The 22,440-nt window shown below is 40.6% G+C and overlaps 1 protein-coding gene across 1 annotated transcript in view; it reads right to left on the bottom strand.

Annotated features, from left to right (window-relative positions):
- HECW1 (HECT, C2 and WW domain containing E3 ubiquitin protein ligase 1) overlaps positions 1–22,440 on the bottom strand; it is a 258,402-nt gene that overhangs the window by 7,210 nt on the left and 228,752 nt on the right. Inside the window, 5 exon segments of the mRNA XM_032700164.1 lie at positions 5,752–5,950; positions 7,171–7,285; positions 8,648–8,794; positions 12,495–12,624; positions 14,010–14,108. Coding sequence (XP_032556055.1) covers positions 5,752–5,950; positions 7,171–7,285; positions 8,648–8,794; positions 12,495–12,624; positions 14,010–14,108 — 690 coding nt within the window.

Below are 22,440 nucleotides of genomic sequence, written 5' to 3'. Positions count from 1 at the left end.
TTGCAGAAGTGGACTCTTCTATAGAAGGTCTCAAGCAATTTACTGTGGGGAGAAACTATTTCAAAGAAAGGGAAAAAGTCAACGTGTCTAGAAACACTGAAGCATTTTGCCAAGCAACACTCTCATGTTCACCACTTAAACAACTTTACAGTTGTTTAAAAACCCTTTAATTCCAAAAAATGTCATCAAATTAATTCGTGAAAAATGATTTTCAGGAGTACGATTCAGGTTAGGTTTACACTTCTACCTACTTATGGTGCAAACCACAATATATTGCTAAAGGCAAAGCCTGAGTTCAAATTCTGGTTTGTGAAACTAATATGGATCTACTGCAGCTTCAATGATGCCTGTGAAGCCCACTCAATCTTACAAAAAGATAATTATGTGCAAAACTGTCTATTTTACATTCAGCAATGGGTCTAATTGCTTCTTTGCTGCAAAGGTTGTATCTACTCGTGTAACTGCACAATATACTCTGCTTCACCTGAAATAAGAGAGAAGGTTGACTGGGACTCCTTCTCTTTCAGCTTTCCCTCTCTCCTCAGTATTGCTGTGCATACTGCCTTTGCCTCTTGCAACTGAAAGCTGAAACATTTATTTTCCAAATTGGACTAAAGCTAAATTGCTCAGTCTCTAGTATGTTATATCATACGCTGTGTGATAAAGCAGTACACAGGGCAATTAAGAGTCAACAACATTTTCCATAATATTTTCCACTGTTGCCTAACTGTGCCCTGTCCACTAAAGGCGTAAATTACTCCTGAACCATGTTGGCCTCCTACTACTCATCCCAGTGAGAGTGTCTACAGTAAGCATAATCCAGGGGACACTTGCTACATATATTGGGGTGAAAACATTACATCAGGAGTGTAAGAAACAGTCATAGCAATAAGAAAATATTTCTTCCCTTGATTAAGCCTCCTACCACATAAGCCTGGTGACATTTGAGAGGGTGTTCAGGGAGTGAGAGGTCTGGAATAAGAATTAGATTGGTAAGAGCTTTTATGGGAAGGATTCTGGCTTGTCTAGAAGAAAATGGAAGATAAAGTCATGTAAACCAACTCTGACCCTCATATGCCCTCATCCTCCAGTAAGTAAAGCAGTAAATGGACCACTTAAAATTTCATTCCTCTTGGCAGACTGTTTATTGCTTAAAGTAGTTATGGTGGGCTTGAACCTTTAATCTTGCTCACTGTTCACAGTACTGTGCTATTTCTCTTTTTCTAAGAATTCTCTCTAAAAATTATAAGCTTTTAAGACTTTTGCATTCTTCTTTTCTTTGTCATTTCCTTTATTCCCCATAAAGATGAGAATCCAAAGGCAGTAAAAGTGGGCACAGAACCCCTTAATTATAGCTTGAACTCTTCAACTAAAATAAGACACGCATTCTAACACAAACATGCCTGTCAGGCACAAACTGGGCAGCTCTCCTTTTCACCTTGCTTTCTTTAGATGAACCAAAAACCCCTCTTTGATCAACCTCAGGACCCACAGGTAGCAATTTTTGTTCCTTTTGACTTATTTGCTGTCTGGGAACCAGTGCTTAATAGATGAATGTAGATTTGTAGGTAATATTCCTGTTTTATGTGAGAAAAGAGGACACAGAAGAGGGATGAAAGATAAGGAAAAATAAAAGACAGCAAAGCCTATGTACCCAGTCCACTAGGGAAGAAGGGAATTTTGAGAATAAAGTTCTTTGTAGTCCCACACAATCTTTCTTAGCTGCTCTATGGGATTCTGTGGTGATTAAATACTTGATCATCTAACAGAGAGGGACAGAATTCTCTTACAAAAGTTCAGATATTTACTAGCACTGGTAATTTGTATCATATATAACATGCATTACTGTGCTGAATGAATATCTCCTGATGAAAGGGTAGTTGCAGCTCAGCACTGTTGGGAAAAGTGACCTCATTGTGTCAGATGTGATTATTTGAATCACTGCAATACATTCTGAGGTCCTTACCTAATTGACACTCAAACAGACATAACCTTGGAGCTGACAGGAGTTTCTGCCAGGTGAGGAGCACAACCGGAAGATGGGGTAGTGGCATTTGTAGGCACTGAACACTTTTGTGACTGAGAATTTTAAAAGAGGGAACTGTTGCCTCCTATAGCTGTAGTAGAAAGCACTGCCAGTTCTTTGTACAGCTTTGTTTTGGGCTGGGAGTTCCAATCCACATCAGATGAAGCTATGATGTCCCAGCTAGAAAACCAGTGGCTGTTCATTAATGTTTGGTGGGTAACAAAAATCAGTTCTTACAGAACTACTGCTAAAACTACTGGTTCAGCCTAAAATACCTGCATGACCCAGGAAAGGTGAAGAGAGGCTTCCTGCTTCAGAAGAGTCTATAGCTGGAAGAATTCTATAACCATCTCTACTCAGGGCAAAAGTTTGCATATTAGATAGGGAGAGTAAAACTCAACTGTGATGAACACGATTGAACCTGTTATTTCATATTCATATGTTTGGACGAAACCCTGCTGTAGATTTACACTGACAAATCTGCAGACTGACTGCTGGCAGTCTCCTTGGGATCTGCTTCAGGGTCATTGTCTGGACATTTGGGATTAAAGCAGCGTCTCTGAGCTGTATTGTGCCTCAACTTTTTGACGTGCGTGGTCTCAAAAGTAAATATAGATAGGAATAATGTGTCTGGCACACATGCACACCACAGAAATAAGATACAAGTGTTATCTTACTCTTAGATGAACACATTACACCACAATTACCCTGTTCATGGCAGGGGAACTGGTACTGATGAACAAACCCACCAATTTAGAATGAAGTTACTGGATTCTTAGCCTTCCTGAAAAAGTCTTTCTTACCCTCAGTGCTTTCAAGAAGCACTCTGTGGTTATTCTTTGAAAAGTGTTGCATTTTAGAAACTTACACCATGCCTCTTTTCTGGGAGTGCCATGTTGTTGCTGCAAGTGCAAAAGCATAGGTGGTTCAGGTATTACATTAGGTATTGCATCTTTGCTCACTATAAGCAAATGGTAGTTGCATGCTCCATTGCCAAAGTGTAAGGACAGGATGCAAGGGAGGTTCACCTAACTACTTCAACCATCTGGAGCAGAAGCAAGGGAATACAGAAGGAGGCCTGGACTCTTCTCATAGAGCTAAAAGTTCTCAATGCTTTGTAAAGCAATTGAAAACTGAAAGGCCAGACTAACCTGTCCTCAGTGACTCACTATCTACTTGGATGTCAAGAAAGCCAAATACATCAGCTTCCATAATATCTTTCAACACATTGCATTTATTGGGTCACAGACTAAGAACTAAGGCCACTAGAACAACTATGCATAAGCACATAAGCAACTAAATCTGATGATTTCTAAGACACGAGAAAGCTGGTGGTTTTTTTTCCTAGGACTTTGAAAACACAGAGTGACTCTCACTGCAAAATTGTAGGAATTGTTGAAGTGACAAGGGAGTTTGTTGTGGTTTATTGTAAACAGCTAAAGTTACTTACACTCACATCACAGGGCCCAAAAGGCCTACAGGATATGACATATGTTTTTTAGCCTCTAAGTCTAAGTAAGTACAAAAATCTAAATAAACATGAGCAAACCATAAACAGGCATTTAAAAAAAGTTTTAAGTAATACTCATTTAGTTGCTTAACTAAGGATTTAGGGAACCTCCAGGCTTAGCCTGTGTGTTTTATGTTATTTCTTAACACCATGTATACTTGGCAGCAGCCCATAATTTTATAAAATGCAGGCAATAATTCATGGTGATCAAACCGTGTTTATTCCCCAGGAGTAAGTGTTGTTTCTTTTTCCTCTGGCTGAAATGAATGCAGAGCTCTAAGACTTCCAAATGTTGCTACCAACTTTCACCTGGAAAAGAGGTCTCTTTCAGGGAGAGCAACAAGTTCGGTGATCAGCAGACAAACATAAAATTGTTAATGTGGATATCTCGGGGCTAACTGAATCTAGGTCATAAGTAATGCCTAGGTTCACAAAGAAAGTTAAGCAGAGCAGAAAGAGGCCAATTACCTTTTCAGAACTTGATGGGTCAGCCCAGGGCATGTTCTCTGCACGTGCCAAGGTCCACCCTTCCCTCTCACCCCCTTCAACCCCAGAAGGAGTGCAAAGAGAGCTCTGTAGAAATGCTGCACAAGTCTGTGACTGCTAGTTGCTGACTGTCAACAGGCAGGAATGCCCTCATTAAGCTCTGAACCTCTTAGAACCAGGCTATATATATTCTGCAAATGAGGATCCAGACTATGCATAGCAAACTTGCTTTCAGGCTTTCTTTCCACATTGCTGCCTGAAGCTGGGAGTCATCTCACTGACCTTACATGTTTTCATTTGTTTTTAAATCTAGCTTTCATGTAGGCTCTAGTTCTCCATATTGTCTCTATAAAGTCTTTGTGGTAGATGGACATAAATCAGAATGTACCAGGTGTGACTCAGCTTAACAATTTTAAAAATCTGTGTTCAAGTGGGATGAACTGTTCCTTAAAAACATTTACTTCCCTTTTCCTGACTTTAGAGGGAGTCCACATAAGATGTCAGCTCTGAATGCCTGGTGATATAGTGCCCTGGTCCAGTTCCTGCATCTCCCCACTGAATAAACATGGGCTTGAGCATGGACTAAGAGGGTGATCAGATTTGGAATTTGCCTCTCTGGAGGACTCTGGACGTTTGCTCAAGTTCATGTCTTATAGCATGTTTCTGGGTAAACAACGTGGACAATAAGTAACAAGAAAACTGGACCAAACCCTTTGTTAAGTGATTGTCTGAGTACATTTCCAAGGTTTGCTCATAGAGATTTTTGCTCTGTGCCATGGAAGTGACATCCTTTGGACTGCAGCTGAAAGCAAATGATAGGAGCAGGGAGACAGCATCCTTTGGAGGGCAGACGTGATGTAAAAGGGCCATGTAGCAAAAGTGTCTCAGAGGTGCTGAAATGCTGTGTAATGTCAATGGGGCAGAGCCTCAGGCAACTGTAAGGACATTCAAGGAAAGGTGACTCACTTCAGTGAGAAAGGATGAGTGCTGGTCACTCATGAAGTGGTGAAGCAGAACTCAGAGCTGAATGTATCACTGGCTGTGCCAGGGCTCTCTTGGGTGGCCTTAAGCAAGTCAAACCACCCCTCTGTGCCCCTGTCCCTTCGTTCTGAAAAGGAAGATGACCCCTCCTTTGGGAAGCACTGCCAAGTCTGTTGATTCTGTATGACATTATAGCTCATTTGCTCCTAGTTGGCTGACTGAACTAGATGTAACAAACTGGATATTATCACCACAGGGTCTGATATCCTGTCACTAAGATTCTTCATTATGTAAAAGGGGAACCATCAGAGCAAATGAAGGGATTATGCTTAGGTCTCCAGCCAAAACTCAGAGACAGATTTTGGCTTCATGCCTCTGTAAATTCACAAGTATTTTTACTCGTACTCTGGAAGTAAAGGGATCAGAATCAGTTGACAGGTTCCTGCTGGTCTGGATTTGTTCTAGAATCAAAATAAGAGAACTAGGTTTGGATCTATGGAAATCTTTATCTTAACCATTTCCAAGGATTCCAACTAGTTTAAATTGAGCCTGTAAATCAAAAAGGTAGCAAAAGAAAACACTTTTCTCTGAATATAATTACAGAACAAACTGATGATTGTTTCTTTGTTGGGTTTTTTTTAGGTGTCCTTACTGCATTCATTATCTTTCACTGGCAGAGAGATGCAACAAAGTACCAGGCCTATCTTTCTCACAGCAACTCTGGTACAAACTCCCAGTTGGGACATACCTTGGGAGGGAGGTTATTTTCCCCCACTTCTCTATACAGAAGCGCCGTAGCCCGTTGCTTCCTCGGAGAGCAGCAAAGCCCTCGTATGGCACGCTGGATGTTCCTGTGACGAACTGTAACAGCCGGAGCCTCTGCTCATTGTTAAACCTCTCCACTGCTGCCCAGAACCACCGTATTACTATGTGTCCATCATGGTAACCTAAACCAAGAAGCAAGAGAAATTAAAATTGTGCCCTACTAAGTGGGAAGTGCAACACTGAAATATGTTCCTACTGGCATGGGTCAGAAGATCTACTTAAAAGATCATGACCTAACAATATATCTTGTTCTTCTTGAGCAATAGGTCCCAGGTTCCATTTTGTCCTGGCTGTGGATATTATAATATTACTAATTAATTTCAAACCCTGACACTCAAATATATATTCGAGGTACACTAGCCTCTCACAAATCCTTTGGCAAGAACTGGTGTTACTTGTATGAGATATTAAAGACCAATTGCAATATGCCACACAGTGTGAGTCTTAACAACTTAACAATTTCTCATTCCCAAATAAATTCTCTTTTGGATCGCAGTGGTGTTCAACATATGGAGAGGAGTTTGCTGCCACAAGCCCTTCCCTGGCAAACTTCCCACCTGAGGGGCTCTGTGCCTTGGTTTGTGCTAGTGAAAGCCAGCATAAACCCAGGCTGAATCTGTTTCAATAGCTAAAGAGAAAAAAAGTAGGAGAATAACTTTGGGGACCAGCTGTGCTTGTGGTAAGCTGTGTATTTCAAGGTAACACAAAGGCTGGGCAGTGAGCAGCAAAGACTGAAACCTTGTATTTCAGGGGAGGATATGTCAACCTCAGGAACTTTCCATTTGTGGTGCAGAACTGGTGGATTTTACACTTATCCATCATCCAAGACAGGCTGAATAAATCATACTCAATGTTTAAAGCAAAACCAGGCCAAGCAGTAGAGAAGTGATACAGTTTACATTAAGAGGGGACATTCAAGCAAGCTCTGTATGTTGTTGAAGTGTAACTGGGAACTATGAAATTCAGCTCTTGATTTCAGCTCCCTGCTGAAGCCAAGAGGACTTGTGAAACTACTTTCAGTGAAGCCAAGAGTTCATTCACAGTCATCTAAGTAACTTTTAGATCTAATACTGCAAATCCCTTTCAGTCCTTAATAGTCAAAACTCCTGCTAAGTCTGTAGGGATTGAATGGATAAAATCTGGATAGAAACAGCAGAAGCAATTTCAGTACTATTACACCTGTTGATCCAAACCTGACATCTTATTTATTTCATGAGTTATTCTTCACAATAACTCTCTGAACAAAATAAGGGCATTTCCCTTAGGAAAGACAGAAGGAAAAGATGGACCAAGTCTTTCCTGAACCAGTGAAGATATTAGTAAACATGAGCAGGCAGTTTACCTCCACGATATTCTGTGTTGTTCCGCCAGTCATTGAGATCTATTTCTGCAGTGCCAGCTATAACCAGTTCCAGTTCTCTGGCATCAAAAACAGAGACGAGCCTGGAGTCTACAACCTAGAACAAAAAACACCTGTAAGCACAGTTTCAGATGGGAAATAAAGCAGATGCAAAGTCTCATAAACCTATGGCTCTGATGGCCAGCTGTTTATTCTGATCAAGTCTGCAAGCTGACAGCTAACTTCCACTCCTCTGCTGATAAATCTGTGCTCTTCTTCAGAGAGTCTACTTATGAAGGGAGTCTGTTCAATGAGCTGCAAACAACCACCACACACGAGATTTGGCCAGAATGAAACAATAAAAGTGACAGGACATGATCTGTGCAGAACATTCTTCATTGTTACATTCATTCTGACAAGTGATTTTGATAAAGCCTGGATTTGTAATATGGACAATTTATTTTGTATTTGTTTCACGCTGGAATTTGATTACTATTGTGTGGGAGTGCCCTCAGGTCTTCATCCACTGAAGATGCAGCTAAGGTACACTTCCTTCACTGTGTGAAACCAAAAGCTTTAATGGCCTGTAACATTCACAGGGAGAAAAAGGTAGCTAACTATATGTACATGTCAGCCAACCCCTTTCCACGGAAAAGGGCTGACCAAGTCTATGCAGCCACAAAGTCACCATCACCGACTTCCACCCCCAGTAAATTTGTCAGTGCATGACTGCTTAGCCCCATTAGTAATAGTATTATTCTGCATGTCCATTATATACTGTTCCATTTTCCAGGCTTGCCATTCTTCCAGTTTGTTTCCCTCTTTGAGACAGACCTCAACTTCTACTTAGATAGCTGTCAGGGCCAGGGCAAGATAAATGTTTGCATATGATTCATGAGGGGCAAGAATAGGTGACTGCATGGGCTTGTCAGCAAAGCCACAGGTTTTCACCCAGTCCTTGTAGCAGCTCTGCCAGAAGGATGTTCTCAGATCCAGGTCTTCAGCAAAGATAAATGAGGAAAATCCAGGGACAACAAAGGAAGAGCATCCATGAATACCAGCCAGATAACAGCTTGGACTGCACTCAAGGACCAATTTTATTGGAATGAATCCCTAAAGATACAGTGTGTTCCACCAGCTTCTCATCAAAGTATACAGTTTTCACAATCTTCCTTTGTAACACAACAGGGTAGAACAAAATTTGCAAATGACTACTTCTCTTATTATATGAATGGAAAGCAATGTCCTTCTTAGCTCTTGATCATAATGCTTTATTCAGAGTACACATTTCTTTCCTTTCTTCCTTAATGCTAAACAAGCCATATATATACAAGGTCCCCATCTCTACAGATCCACGAATCCTTGCTGTTGTGTCTGTTCAGCTCTTTCCTAGGGTCCCGATGAAGCACAGTTTAACCATGGGTATAATCTCATTCAGATGAGGAATGGAAGACCGTGGGAGCATCGTTTTGTTACTTACTTCATAGAAGCCACGGACCAGGGCCTCTGTTTGCTGAACCACTCCTCGTTCCACTCGCCACTTCACCATTCTCTCGATGTACTCTTTTTTGTTCTTTTCTGTCACTGCTGTATTTGCCCCTCCAGATTTCAACTCTCTCTCTGTCACCTGCAGAACAAAGATAAACAGTGGTGTAGCAATGTATGGATCATATTGTGTTTTAAGCTTAAGGCTATCTAGGCGATGGTACAGGAAACAACAGGCAAGGATGGACAGTCTTGGAATAGGCAGACTGCTCCACTAACTGGAAGAGATATCTACTTGTATCTTAGGCAACAAGCATTACTCTTCCCCAAGTGCTAGTAAAAGTGTTTACTCAGAAATTCCAATAGCCAAAGAAATTATCATAAAATGAATACTCCCAGTACACTACCTAAAACAAGACCTATACAGCAGCCTTGTACAGAAAACAAATAGTCACTGTGGGATTCAGATTTTTGTATCAGCCATCCAAACCTGAGAAGTGTTTGTACTGTAAATAATTTTTTTTTACATCAAGAGCTAAAGCATTTAATTGCATTGTAATGGTTAATTTAATTGGCTTGGGTTGCTAAGACTTGAGATTGAGAAGGGATTTAAGGAATAAATCTGGATTCTATTCAGCAAGCATATACTCCTTCTCCCATGTGACAGAAAATAATATTTATCTTCCAATTAGTTTCACATTCAATTCAGAGGGTTTAAAAGGAAGAATGTTTTGCTCTCCTCTTCAGTTTTCTGCTGCTATAACAATGATGTCTAGCACAGATAGTAAATGGAGCTGCACAAATACATATTCATTATTAGTATTATTTATATTATTATCTATTTATTAGCCCAACAGACAGCACAGACAGTATTTAGGTCACTTTACTTGAGGGACCTGTTATAATATTATGAATTAAGGAAACATTGAATGAGTCATCTAATCTGCAGCTTTGTTGAGAAACAGCAAGAACAAGTAAGGTTGGATGGAATGAGTTAGGAATTCTTAGCTGGTTCAGGCTAAATTCCCAAATGTAAATCACTGCATCACCATTATACAAGCAATGCTGCATTATCCAGAGGATAAGACTCTGGCCCAGCTACCATGTTGTATTCTTCAAGGCTGTGTGGCAATAAGATACATCTGGAAAACCAAAGACTAAACGTTGTCCGGCTTTAGGCAGAGCTGTAAGTCCAGATGTTCTAAGTCTCCTGCAAGATCTCCCACAAACATCTAGACAAGCTGGTTATTTCTTCAACTTCTCATTATCCATATGAATTCAAATACAAGTAGTTCCCTAGAACTGGAGGCCTGCAATCAATGTGTCCCTATTTTTTCTTTCTTTTTCATAGAAGTATTAACCAGAGCTGTGAGCTAGAATTCAGAATCAGGTTTCAGAGTAGCAAGGAGACATTTCAAACAATCTAGCTCATCCCTTTTACCTGACTGGAGCAATAGCCAGGGCTCAGGTCAGGCTGTATCCCCATACAGAGTCCAGAGACAGGCCTAAAAGAACACTTTCTACTAGGTAAAAGCATGAGAAACTACTTTGGGTCACAAGTAACAGACACCTCTCTCTGTCTTATAAGTGAAATTCTCAAATTAGCATTCAGTCCCCACCAGTAAAAATGTGCAGTGCTCAATTTGACATCGTATCTTTGCTATTACAGGAGTGTTCCTGGTTCCAGTATGCAAGAAGGCTGTAATTCATTCTAATTAAGAAAGTCCAAGAAAAACAATTTGGCCCGGAAGGCCTAAAAGCTCAATACACATCAGAGATGAGACAAGAGAGAAAAAATGACAGAAGTAGTGACTGGTCCAGAGTAAAGTGATTGTGGAAGCAGACAAAAGACTTGTGACTCATCTACCATACAGCTTCTCAAAGAGTCAGTATTTCTTGTTTCCCTTACCCAGCCCTTGAAATCCAGCTTCCCAAATATTAGCAGAGCTCCCACTGTGATGTACACTTGCACGTGTATCCAGCAAAGCAATGCTCAGATGGCATTTAAGTGCTCAGGTACTCTTGGCATGCAAGAATTTCCAACTGGGATCCATCTGTGAGCATAAAATGTGACTGAGATTTCTTTGTTATTTTGCTGTTAGCACTTAGCAAACTTTAGAAGGGGGAAATTCTCACTTTCCCTTTGGACTCTTGGATTCTGACAGTTGTAATTCACAGTGAGAACCATTTTTTAACCCATCATTAGTTCTAGCAAGGTTAGTGTCTAGTACATATGAAATAAAGTACTAGACAACATGTGAACTGGAATCAAAATCCTGTTTTTAGTGTTCTTTTGCTTTCATACCACAGCATCTACAACAGATTATGATTTTTTTCTATTCTCTTTGGAGTGCCATCTTCCCCAACAGACTCCTATCTAATTGTCTAGCTCTTTCCTTTTTGGAAAGTATAACAAGTAATTAGTGTGCCAAATGTTACCTTCAGATGCATCAGGGTAACTCAGGTTGAGATTCTTATTCAATTTTATAGTCTTCCAATGTAAATATAAACTTGTCTCATCTGTCTTTGTGAGTAAGTCTGTGTGTTTCTCCCTGTCTTTTTGGATTAGTCTTATGTGGCCATACCTTCCAGGGAAACGGCTGTACTGTCAGTTCAATGTCATATAAGCTCTCAGCTCCAAGCCCATGAAAAAACCCTGCATCTGAGTCTGGGAAAAATAGTGTTATCATTCCTACAGAGGCTTCCTACATTAATTCTTTGGCTCCATCCTTTTCATTTCATCTACCCTTAACTCTGCTCATCCTTAGTGACCTTGTACTATATGCAGACTAAATTCAGTTTTGAATATGCCCCCTGAAGCCTAGCTTGCTTTCTGTTACTTTCAAGCTTATAGCTGAGCAGCCCTTTTGCAGGGCCAGAATTCCTCCCCTCAGAAACTAGCCTAACTGCCCCCTAGCTCACAGAACTACTCTAGCTTTGTGCAAACTCCTCCTGGCAATCTTATTTTGGAGCAGTAAGAGCCATTCTCTGTATATTCCACCTAATCTCTCTGCTCCCTTTGATGCTGTGTGTCTGTTTCTTACACAAGTTAACTCCATTCCTTGAGCTTCTGCAGTGCTTGGTGAGCATGGCTCTTCGGCTTCCCTAGTTTTCACCTTGGAGGTCCTTAATCTTATTCTGAATGTTGCTTTGGGTCCCGTAAAGGTTTTCCAGAGAGTTATAATCTAGCATGAGTTGCAACAGCAAAGAGCACTAGGCCCTCAGTGCAAGCCAAAGAATCCCAGAGGAGACACCTATTCTGGTTGCCAGACTTAAGTGCCGCACTCTATTTAAGGCTATAGTTCCCCAGATCAGTCAGGTTACAATGACTGAGGTAGAGTTGAGTTGTAGAAAGCATAATAAATGGATGTACATACCAAGTTGTTAAGCAGGTGCAAATTAAGTAAAGATACAGAATCTAACAGCGAGACATTAGACAAAATAATGGTGAGAGCTGCCAGGTCCTACACCACCTGTCAGATGTTTTTCTTCCCTCCTAACCCCCATCCTTTCAGTCACATCAGCTTTTAGTTACATTGCTTGCATTCACCGAATGCCACATCTGTGTGAACTACACCCTGGACAGAAGAGCTGCACTCCAGAGAATTCCTCGTGCTCATCCGTGTGTGGCTTAATAGGCCTGTAGGAGGGCTGGTATTTTATATTATACACCCTAAGAATAAACATCTGCCTTGGAACAGGTGGCTTGAAAGAAACAGAAGGTAGGAGAAGAAAATGTTACTGAAAGGCTAAAGGATCTGTTCTGACAGAAAGATGTTCATCATGCCCAACTTTGTCAGCTTCAAATTTTCTTTTCAGATGTTTTGCATAGCTGTGCTCACCTGTCCAAACACCTCCTCGTTCACTGTGAAGGTTAAATCCAGGATATCTGTGATGTTGTTATCCTTCATCCACTGCAAGCTCTGATGGAACTCTTCATCCAGGTACTCTAAGTCACTTAAATCACATGGCCTGATTGAAAGACAAGAAAAAAAGATATGGTCCCATGACTACTGGCAGGATGACTTATTACTAAGTATGTGAACAAATTTATGTTGAAGATCCAACATAAAGGTGACGTTCATTTGGTTTTGTCAACATCAAAGCCTGTTACAAGACCCTCTTGAAGCAGTTGTGCAACTGTCTGCTTTGCATAGCTAGGCTCAAGGCCAAATCTGTTGGCTGCCTGCACTATTTGCTGTCAGAAGACACCCCTGGGGCTTGATTTTATGTGATTCTTCAGGATGCCCTGCACTACAGAGCACATGCTTACCTTCAGCCCTACCATGCTGTGCATGGCTGCTTCCACGTACCTATCTTTCTCAAGGTGAGCTCACGGGACTGACACAAGGCAGATCAGGCAGCCTAAATTTCTGCAAATAAGGAGCTGTCCTTATTTGCTGAAAGGACAGGTGCATGTTATGACCAGCCTGGTTTCAAACTCCCTAAAGGGGCAATAAGGATGCAGGGAGCACTCTAGGTTTCAGGCTATTTCCAGACTAGATCAGGTACAATTGAGATATGAGCATTTGGAACCCAGCAATAGTCACTGTTAAAAAAACCACAACAAAACCCAACATGACAAAGAACTCAAAGGACTGTTAAGACAATTATCTTTGCAGATTTGGAATCATCCTAATTGATAAACTATTTCAGCTAAGCTTTATTCTGCTCTTTGTCATTCAATTGCAGTATTGACATAATTATTATTAAGTAATTTTCTTATTGCTGCAAATTTTATGTACCTTGTCTTACTTCAGTCTATTAATTAAAGAGGGACAGATTGTCAATCAAATATAAACTAGAAATTGAAAGCAATCTATTACTGGTAGCTTCTGCTTACTAATATAAAAGACAGTAGAAGACCAAAAAGAAACATTCACCGTTTGTATCTACACTAGCATTCCTAATTAATCCAAGTTGTGTTTTAGAATGAAAACCTACTCCACCAGTGAGGCATGACAAATTATGTATTTTTTCTTAATATGACCTCCCTCCTTTTTTTGTTGTTATTTTGTTTCGTTCCATCAAAGATGCTTTTCAGTCTTCCACATGGTTGAAGTTTTGTAAGTTTTCCTCAGTAAACTTGGGAATTATGGGTCAGTACTTTCAAATGTGTGTTCCTAAATGTCATACTTATTATTCATTTTTATCAACTTAGTATTTATGACTGGCAAATTCTTGGAGAAAGTAAAGAAAAATTAAAATGTGTTCATTTTCTTCAATCACAGACCAACCAATCAACATCAGAAAGAACTTGAAGGTCAGGGTGCTCAGAGCAACTCCCCAAGGGTCTGTGTTTCTGTAGGATTCCCTGTGGGATCACTGTTTCTGCATGGTTGCATGTTTATACTTACAGCCTTAGTAGTGCTTTGTAGAACGGCCTTGTGAAGAAAGCATCAAGAAGGTACTGATGAATGAGAGCAAGGCCAAGAATACGACCGCTGAACCTGAACCTGTGATATAAAAACACAGAGTAAATGAAGTGTAACTCAAGACTGTCAATACAGAAACTTACACAGGTAGCAACTGTTTTTCTTTTTAGGTTTCTGACTTAGTTTTTCCACATTTATTAATTGATTTTTTTTTTCTGAGCAGATACTTAATGCCACCCCTCTCATGACTGATTAATAATGGATCTCTTCTTGATCCATCTCCTACAGTGCCTATACCTGCAGCTGGTATGTTATGTGCTCTCCTGTGCCAAACCAATAAACAGTCACCTTCTGTGAGCTTTAGTTGAATGCTCTGATACAGACCGACTCCATCAAGCATAATATTTAGCCTGTGAAATACTGTAATATTCCACCTCACCAGAAAACATACTATCTCAAAAGAGCTGCAAAGGATATTTGGAGAATCAGTATATCCAGTTTCTGACTAGTTACAACTCTGTCCAAGGTGGGGCTTTAAAGTACTTTAAAAGGGTAGCGAGTTGACTTCATAGGGGAAAACTGAAGTTCAAGTAAGCTAACTGTTGTGACCAAGGGTAGATTAAAATCAGTATCTAAAGCTCAGGCACACTGTCCCCAGACCACTTTCTTAATGCTGATGCTCAGCTGTATTCAGCATTTACATTTTTCTGTGGTTTTTTTCTGTTTTCTAAGAAAAACAGCCACTAGTTCCACAGTAAGTACACTCAAATAGTGCCCTGCCCATTGCAGTCTTTAACTTGTGATGATAAGCTGCTAAATTTTTCTTTCTATGATTTCTTCTATGAGCTAGATATTTTTCCATCAAATCTACTTTTAAATCAATAATCTCAGACAAATACAAAATTGGTGTGAGGTCAAATGAGTTTGATTTTTGTAAAAACAATCCCCAACACCCGTTCAAAACTTGTTTATCTTTAGAAAAGGAGCAGAAAAAAATCCAACATCCCAAATGTGAGTATTCCAAGCCTGAGCTGACTGACATCACAGCAAAGTTTTATTGCACAAAAGATGAGAAACAGATCTAAAATCTGAGAAACCATTTCTTCCACTACAGGAACCAGTGCAAAGACCTCTCCTGCACATGAATGAAACATGAGTCTCATTGTAATAAAAGTGACACAAAATATCCGTTCAGTCAACTTTATGCTCTTGGGACAGAACAACAAGTGCTTAGTATGTCAAACGGGGCACAAAATAGCATGCTGTAGGCCCAATTAGCATTTACATCACCACAGGAGCTGCCTCTGGGTCCCCTGCATCCAAAAAAGGTGCTTATGATATGCAGCTGACCGGCAACAGAAGAGTGATTATATTACCCCCTTACAGCTGTTTCCACAGCAGCAACAAAAGGCAGCTGTTGGGTCTAGTTAGGACCTGCTTTACTTCACTTGTGCTCTGGTGCAATGTTTCCAGCAAAAACCAAGGGAAAGAGGGGGAGCTCACACAATGAAAGCACAGTGGAAGCCAGACAGCTCAAATCCCAGAAATGCTGAGCCTATAATCCATCAGTTTTATAGCACCTTCAGGATCCATAATCAAGTCCGTTTGTCCTAAACAACACGTCGGCTTTTTTGGTTTTGTTCCTCACCCTCATCCATCCCTGTGCATTGAAAGCGAACACTGAATGAAAATACTGTGAGCACTGGGGTGTTCCTCACTGCAGTGCTCAGCCCATGGCTACTCAGCTGTGCAGGATGGGACAGGCAGCAGCCATCTGGAATGAAGTAAAGCTGAAAGTAAACTGCCAAGAAAGATGTGGGAAGGCTGCTTCTCCTAAGAAACTTCTTGAATGTGTGAACAGCATTCCTTTCCTCCTTGCTGGTTACATCACTTCTATACCTCTGCATGGCTTGGAGGGCATTTATGCAAAGCTGACATGAAACGGCAGTGTACCAAGACCAAGGTGTTTACAACCGTGAGCACATGTTACGGTGGCCATTAATGGTGAGTTTAATTTGAGTCAGTGCCTGATGGCAGAACTGTATCAAACCATCCAAAAGTCAGGAGTAGCATTTTTGTGTGAAAGGACCAAGCCTGGTGGGTCAGCCTAAGCAAATGTGGGCAGAACAACTCTGGGTTGTGTGGTTCATCAGTCTGGCCCTGCACTTTCAGCTCTCAGGAACACACCAGATCTTGCTCAAACAGGGGGTATGACCATAGCTCCACAGTCCCAGCCCTTGCAATGGTACTCTGTATGAAAACAAGTCCAGTACTAGCTGATTTAGATAAGGGAGATGACACTCCTGGTGCCTATCAATACAATGGGTAAAAAAGCTACTGGCAGCTCCATATCACCCCAGCAGACACATCGCTTCATGCCCAAAGTATGTGAGCTCTCCAACCCACAGACCCTTTTGCCCTTGTAAAAAAAGCTCTGGTATCTCTGCAAAGACTTGCTATACTTGACTCTGTGATCTGAAGAGCAGTGTATGACAAAGTCCTCTGGCCCCTTGCCCAGGTTGGACAGGGCCTGGGACCAAAGGTAACACTTCTGTGGTCCAGCAGTGCACTAAGAAACATTGATCATGGCAGATACCTGAGAAACATGGACCATGGTAAAGTCAGTGGATGCCTATCAAAAGGGAATCATTTCCTGCTGTTCTCAGAGAACAACAATACAGTCTATCTGTGTGTGTGTCCATACAGTCCATCAAGCTGCCACTACAATAAGCCAAGCACAACAGTCCAACTTAAACTATACCAAAACTGACAAAAAAGCAAGAAGGAACAAATTGCCCTCCTTACAAAAGCCAGTTAAAACAAAACCAGACTCCTGTGTTTATTTCTTCCTGAAGGATTTAGAGCATGGGTGAGATTTATAGGTGGCTGAGACAGTCCCTTCAGAACAAAACAAGTTTTCTTGACAGAATAAGCAGCACAAAGGTAAATCCTGGCTAGAGGGCACATACCTTTCTTTAAACCTGACTTACATTTATCTTTCCAAGGAAATGTAAAATGCTTGTTTGGTTTCTTTCTAGTAGAAAAGCTAGTTTGGGAGAGCTGGGGAATGCAAGGTCTTGCTCTGGCCTTTTCTTTCAACACCCTTCCTTTTTGGAGACAATGATTGAATCTGAGTAATGTGCTCCGGCAGAGAGGGGAAATGCAGGAAGGAGTTAATGAACAGGAAATGGTGGAATGAGAGACAGAATTAATGAGCAGTAGAGTTGCTCTCGTTTGACTGCCTATTGACACCGTTCGTCCACTCAAAAAGGACATTGTGTGCACCTGCTTTCTGGCTTTTAACAACACTACTCTTTGACCCATTTGCAGAAGTTTCCACAGTACCCAGCTAACTCCTTTTCCTTCTGGAGGCTTCAGGTGCCCCTGAAACAGCCTGTTTCACAACAGCCTGTTGCAAAAACAGGTTCATTCCCCTCAGTGGGACTCTCTTACTCTGCATACTTACTGTATGCCTGTATACTGAGGGAGAGACAAATCCATATGCTACAGCAGTGATTGGGCAATAAATTTTCCTGCAATTGCACCGGGTCACAGGAGATTTAATTTACTCCAGTTGTTATCACATAGCACCAGAGCAAGACAGGACCCATAATGACACTTTTTGTTACGGGGCTCTCTCTTAACTGGCTGGATGAATGCAGCTCTACTTCATATGACAGTTTTAGCTTGGATTCAGAAGGATAATGATGTACCTTGAAAAAATTGTAATCCATGTGTAAAGAGGAAGAACGGTCTTTATCATTCTGTTGGGGATGCTTTGGGTACCATACCTTGTGGGCTAAATTGGGTATGGTATGAAAACTTTAAATCCTAAATAGAGGAAGCACCTAATGGGATTAAAAAGATTGAAAATCTTGCAAGCCTTATCTCACTCAAACACATTAGCTGTGTTTAAGGGTGCCCTTCTTGATGCAGTAGCTTGTGAAAAAATATTCAAAGAAGGGCTCAAGAGACATAATATAACATGGTTCACACAAAATTTGAAAATGTCACTTTCCTTTCATAAGACTAGTGAAAACTTGCTTTCATCTGAAAGGCAAATTTACACATTCTCTTGCACCAGTTTTAAAGCTTTTGACTGTTTAATCGCACAGATGAACTTCTGGCCACCTGAAAGACAAACTGAACAAATGAGGCTTCACCGTAGTACAGGGTTTCTGTCCTTGGCAGCTCTTCTGAGGGAGAATGATATTTGTCAGGTGGATGCCTGACAGCTGGACAGCCTATTAGTCCTTTCACAGTGGGTGAGACCGGACCTAATCTCAACTTTTATTAGATACCAGAGAATCTAATGAGAGGAAATATTTACAAAGGCACAGTCACAGAAAAGACTTCACTCTGAACATGCGTCTTATTAGACAACAGAGAATTCAGTCATGAAACAGAAATTTGTAGGAAACCAGGCATCACGGATTCAAGACGTTGTGGTACAGCTTGTTTTAAAAGGACAGTTAAATCCATCATTGTTATGAAGACACTCATGAACAACCTGAAGGCCAGAAACTGCTAATTAAAGAAACTAAAAATCCATTTTTATAGCCTAAAATTTTGTGATTTGCAATCTTGTGATATGAAGGGGGGATGCAACATGCAGAGGAAAACTATGATTTCTGAATTTTGGTGTTATCACCAGCACTAACACTTTATAAATGAAGAACTTTTTTTTTTTCTTTTTTAATACAAGAAAGTTCTAAGAATTTTGCAAGAAAGCTGACCAGATGGTTACATCAACTCTGCCTGAACTCATACACTATGAATTTTAAGGTAAACTGTCAGTGTGTTAGACATATGCACCAGAGGTCTGTGTCTATATGGTGGTAGCACATATCCTTGTACTGGCTCAGTGCAGGACATGACCAATATGTCCTGTATGAGCCACATTTACAGAGAAATAATCTAGGAGTACATCAGACCACCTTTACAAAACCTTGGCAGTGGATCAAACCCACACCTCTATCACCCTTCATTAACAAATGCCTTTCTTTAATTTGGTGTGCATGTTTAACCCCTACCCACACAAATGACAGAACACTTGAACGGAGCAAGGCAATGACGTGCAGCGTTCTGCTGTCAGGAGGGTTTGGCCATGCAGGCTGGGATAGCTAACGCTGTTCTATCTCACTTGCATCTGCAAACTTTGCAGGCTGCCTCTCTGCCACCGTGTCATTTGGCCTTGTGGCAAGTTTGCTCTGCATATCTGCAGGCTCGGAGGTGGACACTGTGGCATTCCGGTACAATGACTCTTCAGATCAGGAATCTGATGAGCTCATGTGTCATTAATATGAAAGGAATGGCCCTTACAAAGGCTGTGAGACAGAAGTCAAGGAGGTCTCAGTACATTAAAAAGAAAAGGTAGACTAATTCCTAAATTACTCATGCAGAAGAATTCCAATACAAGAAGTAACAAGACTACTGTTAGCTCATTTTCTTTTCTTATATCCATCTCTAATAGGAAGAATTCTCAGACAGACCAAGACACACTGTTGGGTCATCTATGCACAGCATCATTCAATGTTGTGTTGAGAACTTTTCCCACTCTTCTGATATCTAACAACACTGGCATGCCACCTGAGAACTTACTCTAGATCTCCACACGTTTTTTGAAGAAATGGTAATGATTCACCCAACCAGGTTTTGGTTTTACCCCCTGTGAGATATGTTCTAAATACAAAAATACTTATCCCATATATGGTCAAAATTCATTACAGGTTTTCACACAGTTACTGAGTTTTTAAGAGGAGTCTCTGTACTTCCTTACTATGTTTATTGCTAATTTGTGCATAAAGTTTCTCCTGCAAAAGGCAAGTAAATACTGACGCCTCCATAAGATCTTGCCCTACTTTTATTTTCTGGAATAAGTGGAACACAACATTTCTGTTTCTCAAGTACTAAGGAGTAACCACATGAAAAAGATCTATCACTTACAGGCGATGGAAATGTGAACTATCCATGTCCTTCTAAATCTCTGGAGCTCATACACCCTAAATTAGCAACTAAACCTCAAACCATTCCTGAAGCTTAATTTACCAGCAACTGAAAACCAAAGAGATAATGAAAACCTTATTGCTTCTTTATTTAACCTAATCAGATCCTTCAAGCCTTTTCCTTGTCTCTAACCTAGCTATGTTGCACGTTCACTCAAAAGATCTTTGCATCTTCCTTATATCCTGGCTATCTAAAATGAAGATGGTCTCTCTCTGGAACAAGAAATCCGTGCTATGTGTCATTTTACCATCAATAAAGAAGTTCCGTGAATGTAGAGTTTTGAAGGAGGAGAGGAGGAGTGTGGCCAAGTGCTGAAGTGGCCATCTCTGCTTGCAGAACTATCAATCTCATAGACCATAATGTGCAATTATCCTCCTCTGGGAGAACTCCTGCATGGCAGCACAAGCATGACTAACCTTCATCAGAAACCAGTCTGCCTGCAGGTTTTAGCTTTTCTTGCTGGTACAATGGATAAAACACATTGACCTGTGAGACGCTTGGCAAACACTCCTCCAATTCTGCCCAGTGCTACAGAGGAGATATAGACTGAGGTATGGACTACTGGCTAGAAGACTACAAGCCTCTACATTTTGTGATTCTCATATCCTAACTGTATTTTTGACTGGCAGATGTCAAAGCAGCTTACAGAGGAGATCATTCGAAAAATGAGAAAACTTAAGTACAAAAGTAAAATGACTTATCTGAAGTTTCTTATCAAGAAAAAAGGTGGTGGAGACAATACAGGAATCACAGTCCTCTGAGTCCCTGGTCCACTTTAGTTGCTTGTCTATTTGATATTTTTTACTTTCTCATCTTCTATAAAACGATATGTAATTATGTCCATCAGCTCTAGTTTATGATCAACTCCTTATGGACCAGTTCAGTCTGATGCATATGGGTTGTTTTTTTCAAGCCAGCAAAAGAGCATTTTCATCAAGAGACTTTGATTTCTCAGCAAAAAATTTTGGAAAGGCTGGTGGTGGGCATTTTCAAATCTATGAATTAGTGAAGTTTTATACATTGCATGACTTATGTTTGCTTTCCATAGCTTTGCCATGTTTTGAAACAAACTAGTCAAGCTAGAGGGGAAAATCCAGAGATCTAGTCATCTGCCAGACAAGAGGGTCATAAAAGCACAAGCTGAATGACTGCACATTTTCCTTCAATGGCCTACTATGAACACTGAAGCCACAATAATTGGCTTATTTCCAGCCTGTCTGGGGTATTTAAGGATGAGAGAGACCGCTCACCATAGACTCCCAGGTAAACACCCAGGACTGTTTACACCACGTAATGAAGCATGATGCAGATATTGAGCTAACGGCAAACAGGTCACCTGCAGTGCAGAGCTGTGTGGACTTACCCTCCCTGGTCCAGAAGCTGCACACTTGGGTTTGCACTGTGCTGTGATTCAGCCAATGATCCCTCTCTCTCAGGATGAGGTTCCTCAACTGAGTAAATAAACTCAGAAATCTCTGTGCTAATATTCACTCTGTGCTATTAGTTGCTTGACAGTCTGCCTTAAGTATATTGTTTTGCAAATCATCGAATACCTTCAACTTTTATCAACACCACTGCAAACTGACTGCTCCAATCCTCTCCTGGGAACGTACAGAATAGAAGACATGAACTTTTACATTTCTGCTCTGAGGTCTAAGAAAATTTTTGACTTTTCCTTTACAAATCTTACCAACACAATTAATTCCAGTTTCTACTCTGTCATTTTCCAGAATGGAAGACATAAGTCACAGTGTAAAAAGCTTCCTTCAATCAGCCACAAGATACTGAATGTACAGCTCTGTATTCCTGTTATTAAATGAATTTTTTCTCATAGAGGATGATCAGGTCAGGATTTTTCTCATCTTCCATAAGTTTACTGAGATTTGAAAAATAAGTCTCAAGTTGGGGCAAACTGACAAACTCAACATTGCCTTTCTCCCTTTAAAAAAACACACAGATCAGCTCAAATTAAATCTTCAATATTCCCTTTTTCTAGAATTTAATGTAACACTAAGGTAACATACTTAAATGAAGAATAATTTTCAATGGTCAAATGAAACACTTAACTTTCAAAACATCCCAGGGAGAGGCCTACACAAAGAGAAATGTTTTTTCTACTCAAAAATACCCAAAATGAATTTGAGTGATTTACTGAAAACAATACTGCTCTGCAAGCAGTCTTTCTTTCGATGTATGAATTGTGTTGCTAACAAAAAAGGTTAGCTTGGGAATTTCTACACCTGCTCTAGTTGACTTTTCTTTATCTTACCAAAGTCTGAATAAAATGTAGTGAGAAATAAGGAGGGGCAATGATGACTGAGCAATACTTCACAGTGACAGCTCAGCCTTGCCATTCCAGTGTGGCTGGAACAGGAGATATGAGGACATTCATCACTCCCTGGGCTTT

Source organism: Chiroxiphia lanceolata, chromosome 1 (assembly GCF_009829145.1).
Source record: "Chiroxiphia lanceolata isolate bChiLan1 chromosome 1, bChiLan1.pri, whole genome shotgun sequence".
NCBI lineage: Eukaryota > Metazoa > Chordata > Aves > Passeriformes > Pipridae > Chiroxiphia > Chiroxiphia lanceolata.
The sequence above is the reverse complement of the archived record's forward strand: the minus strand, read 5'-3'. Positions and strand labels throughout refer to the sequence as shown.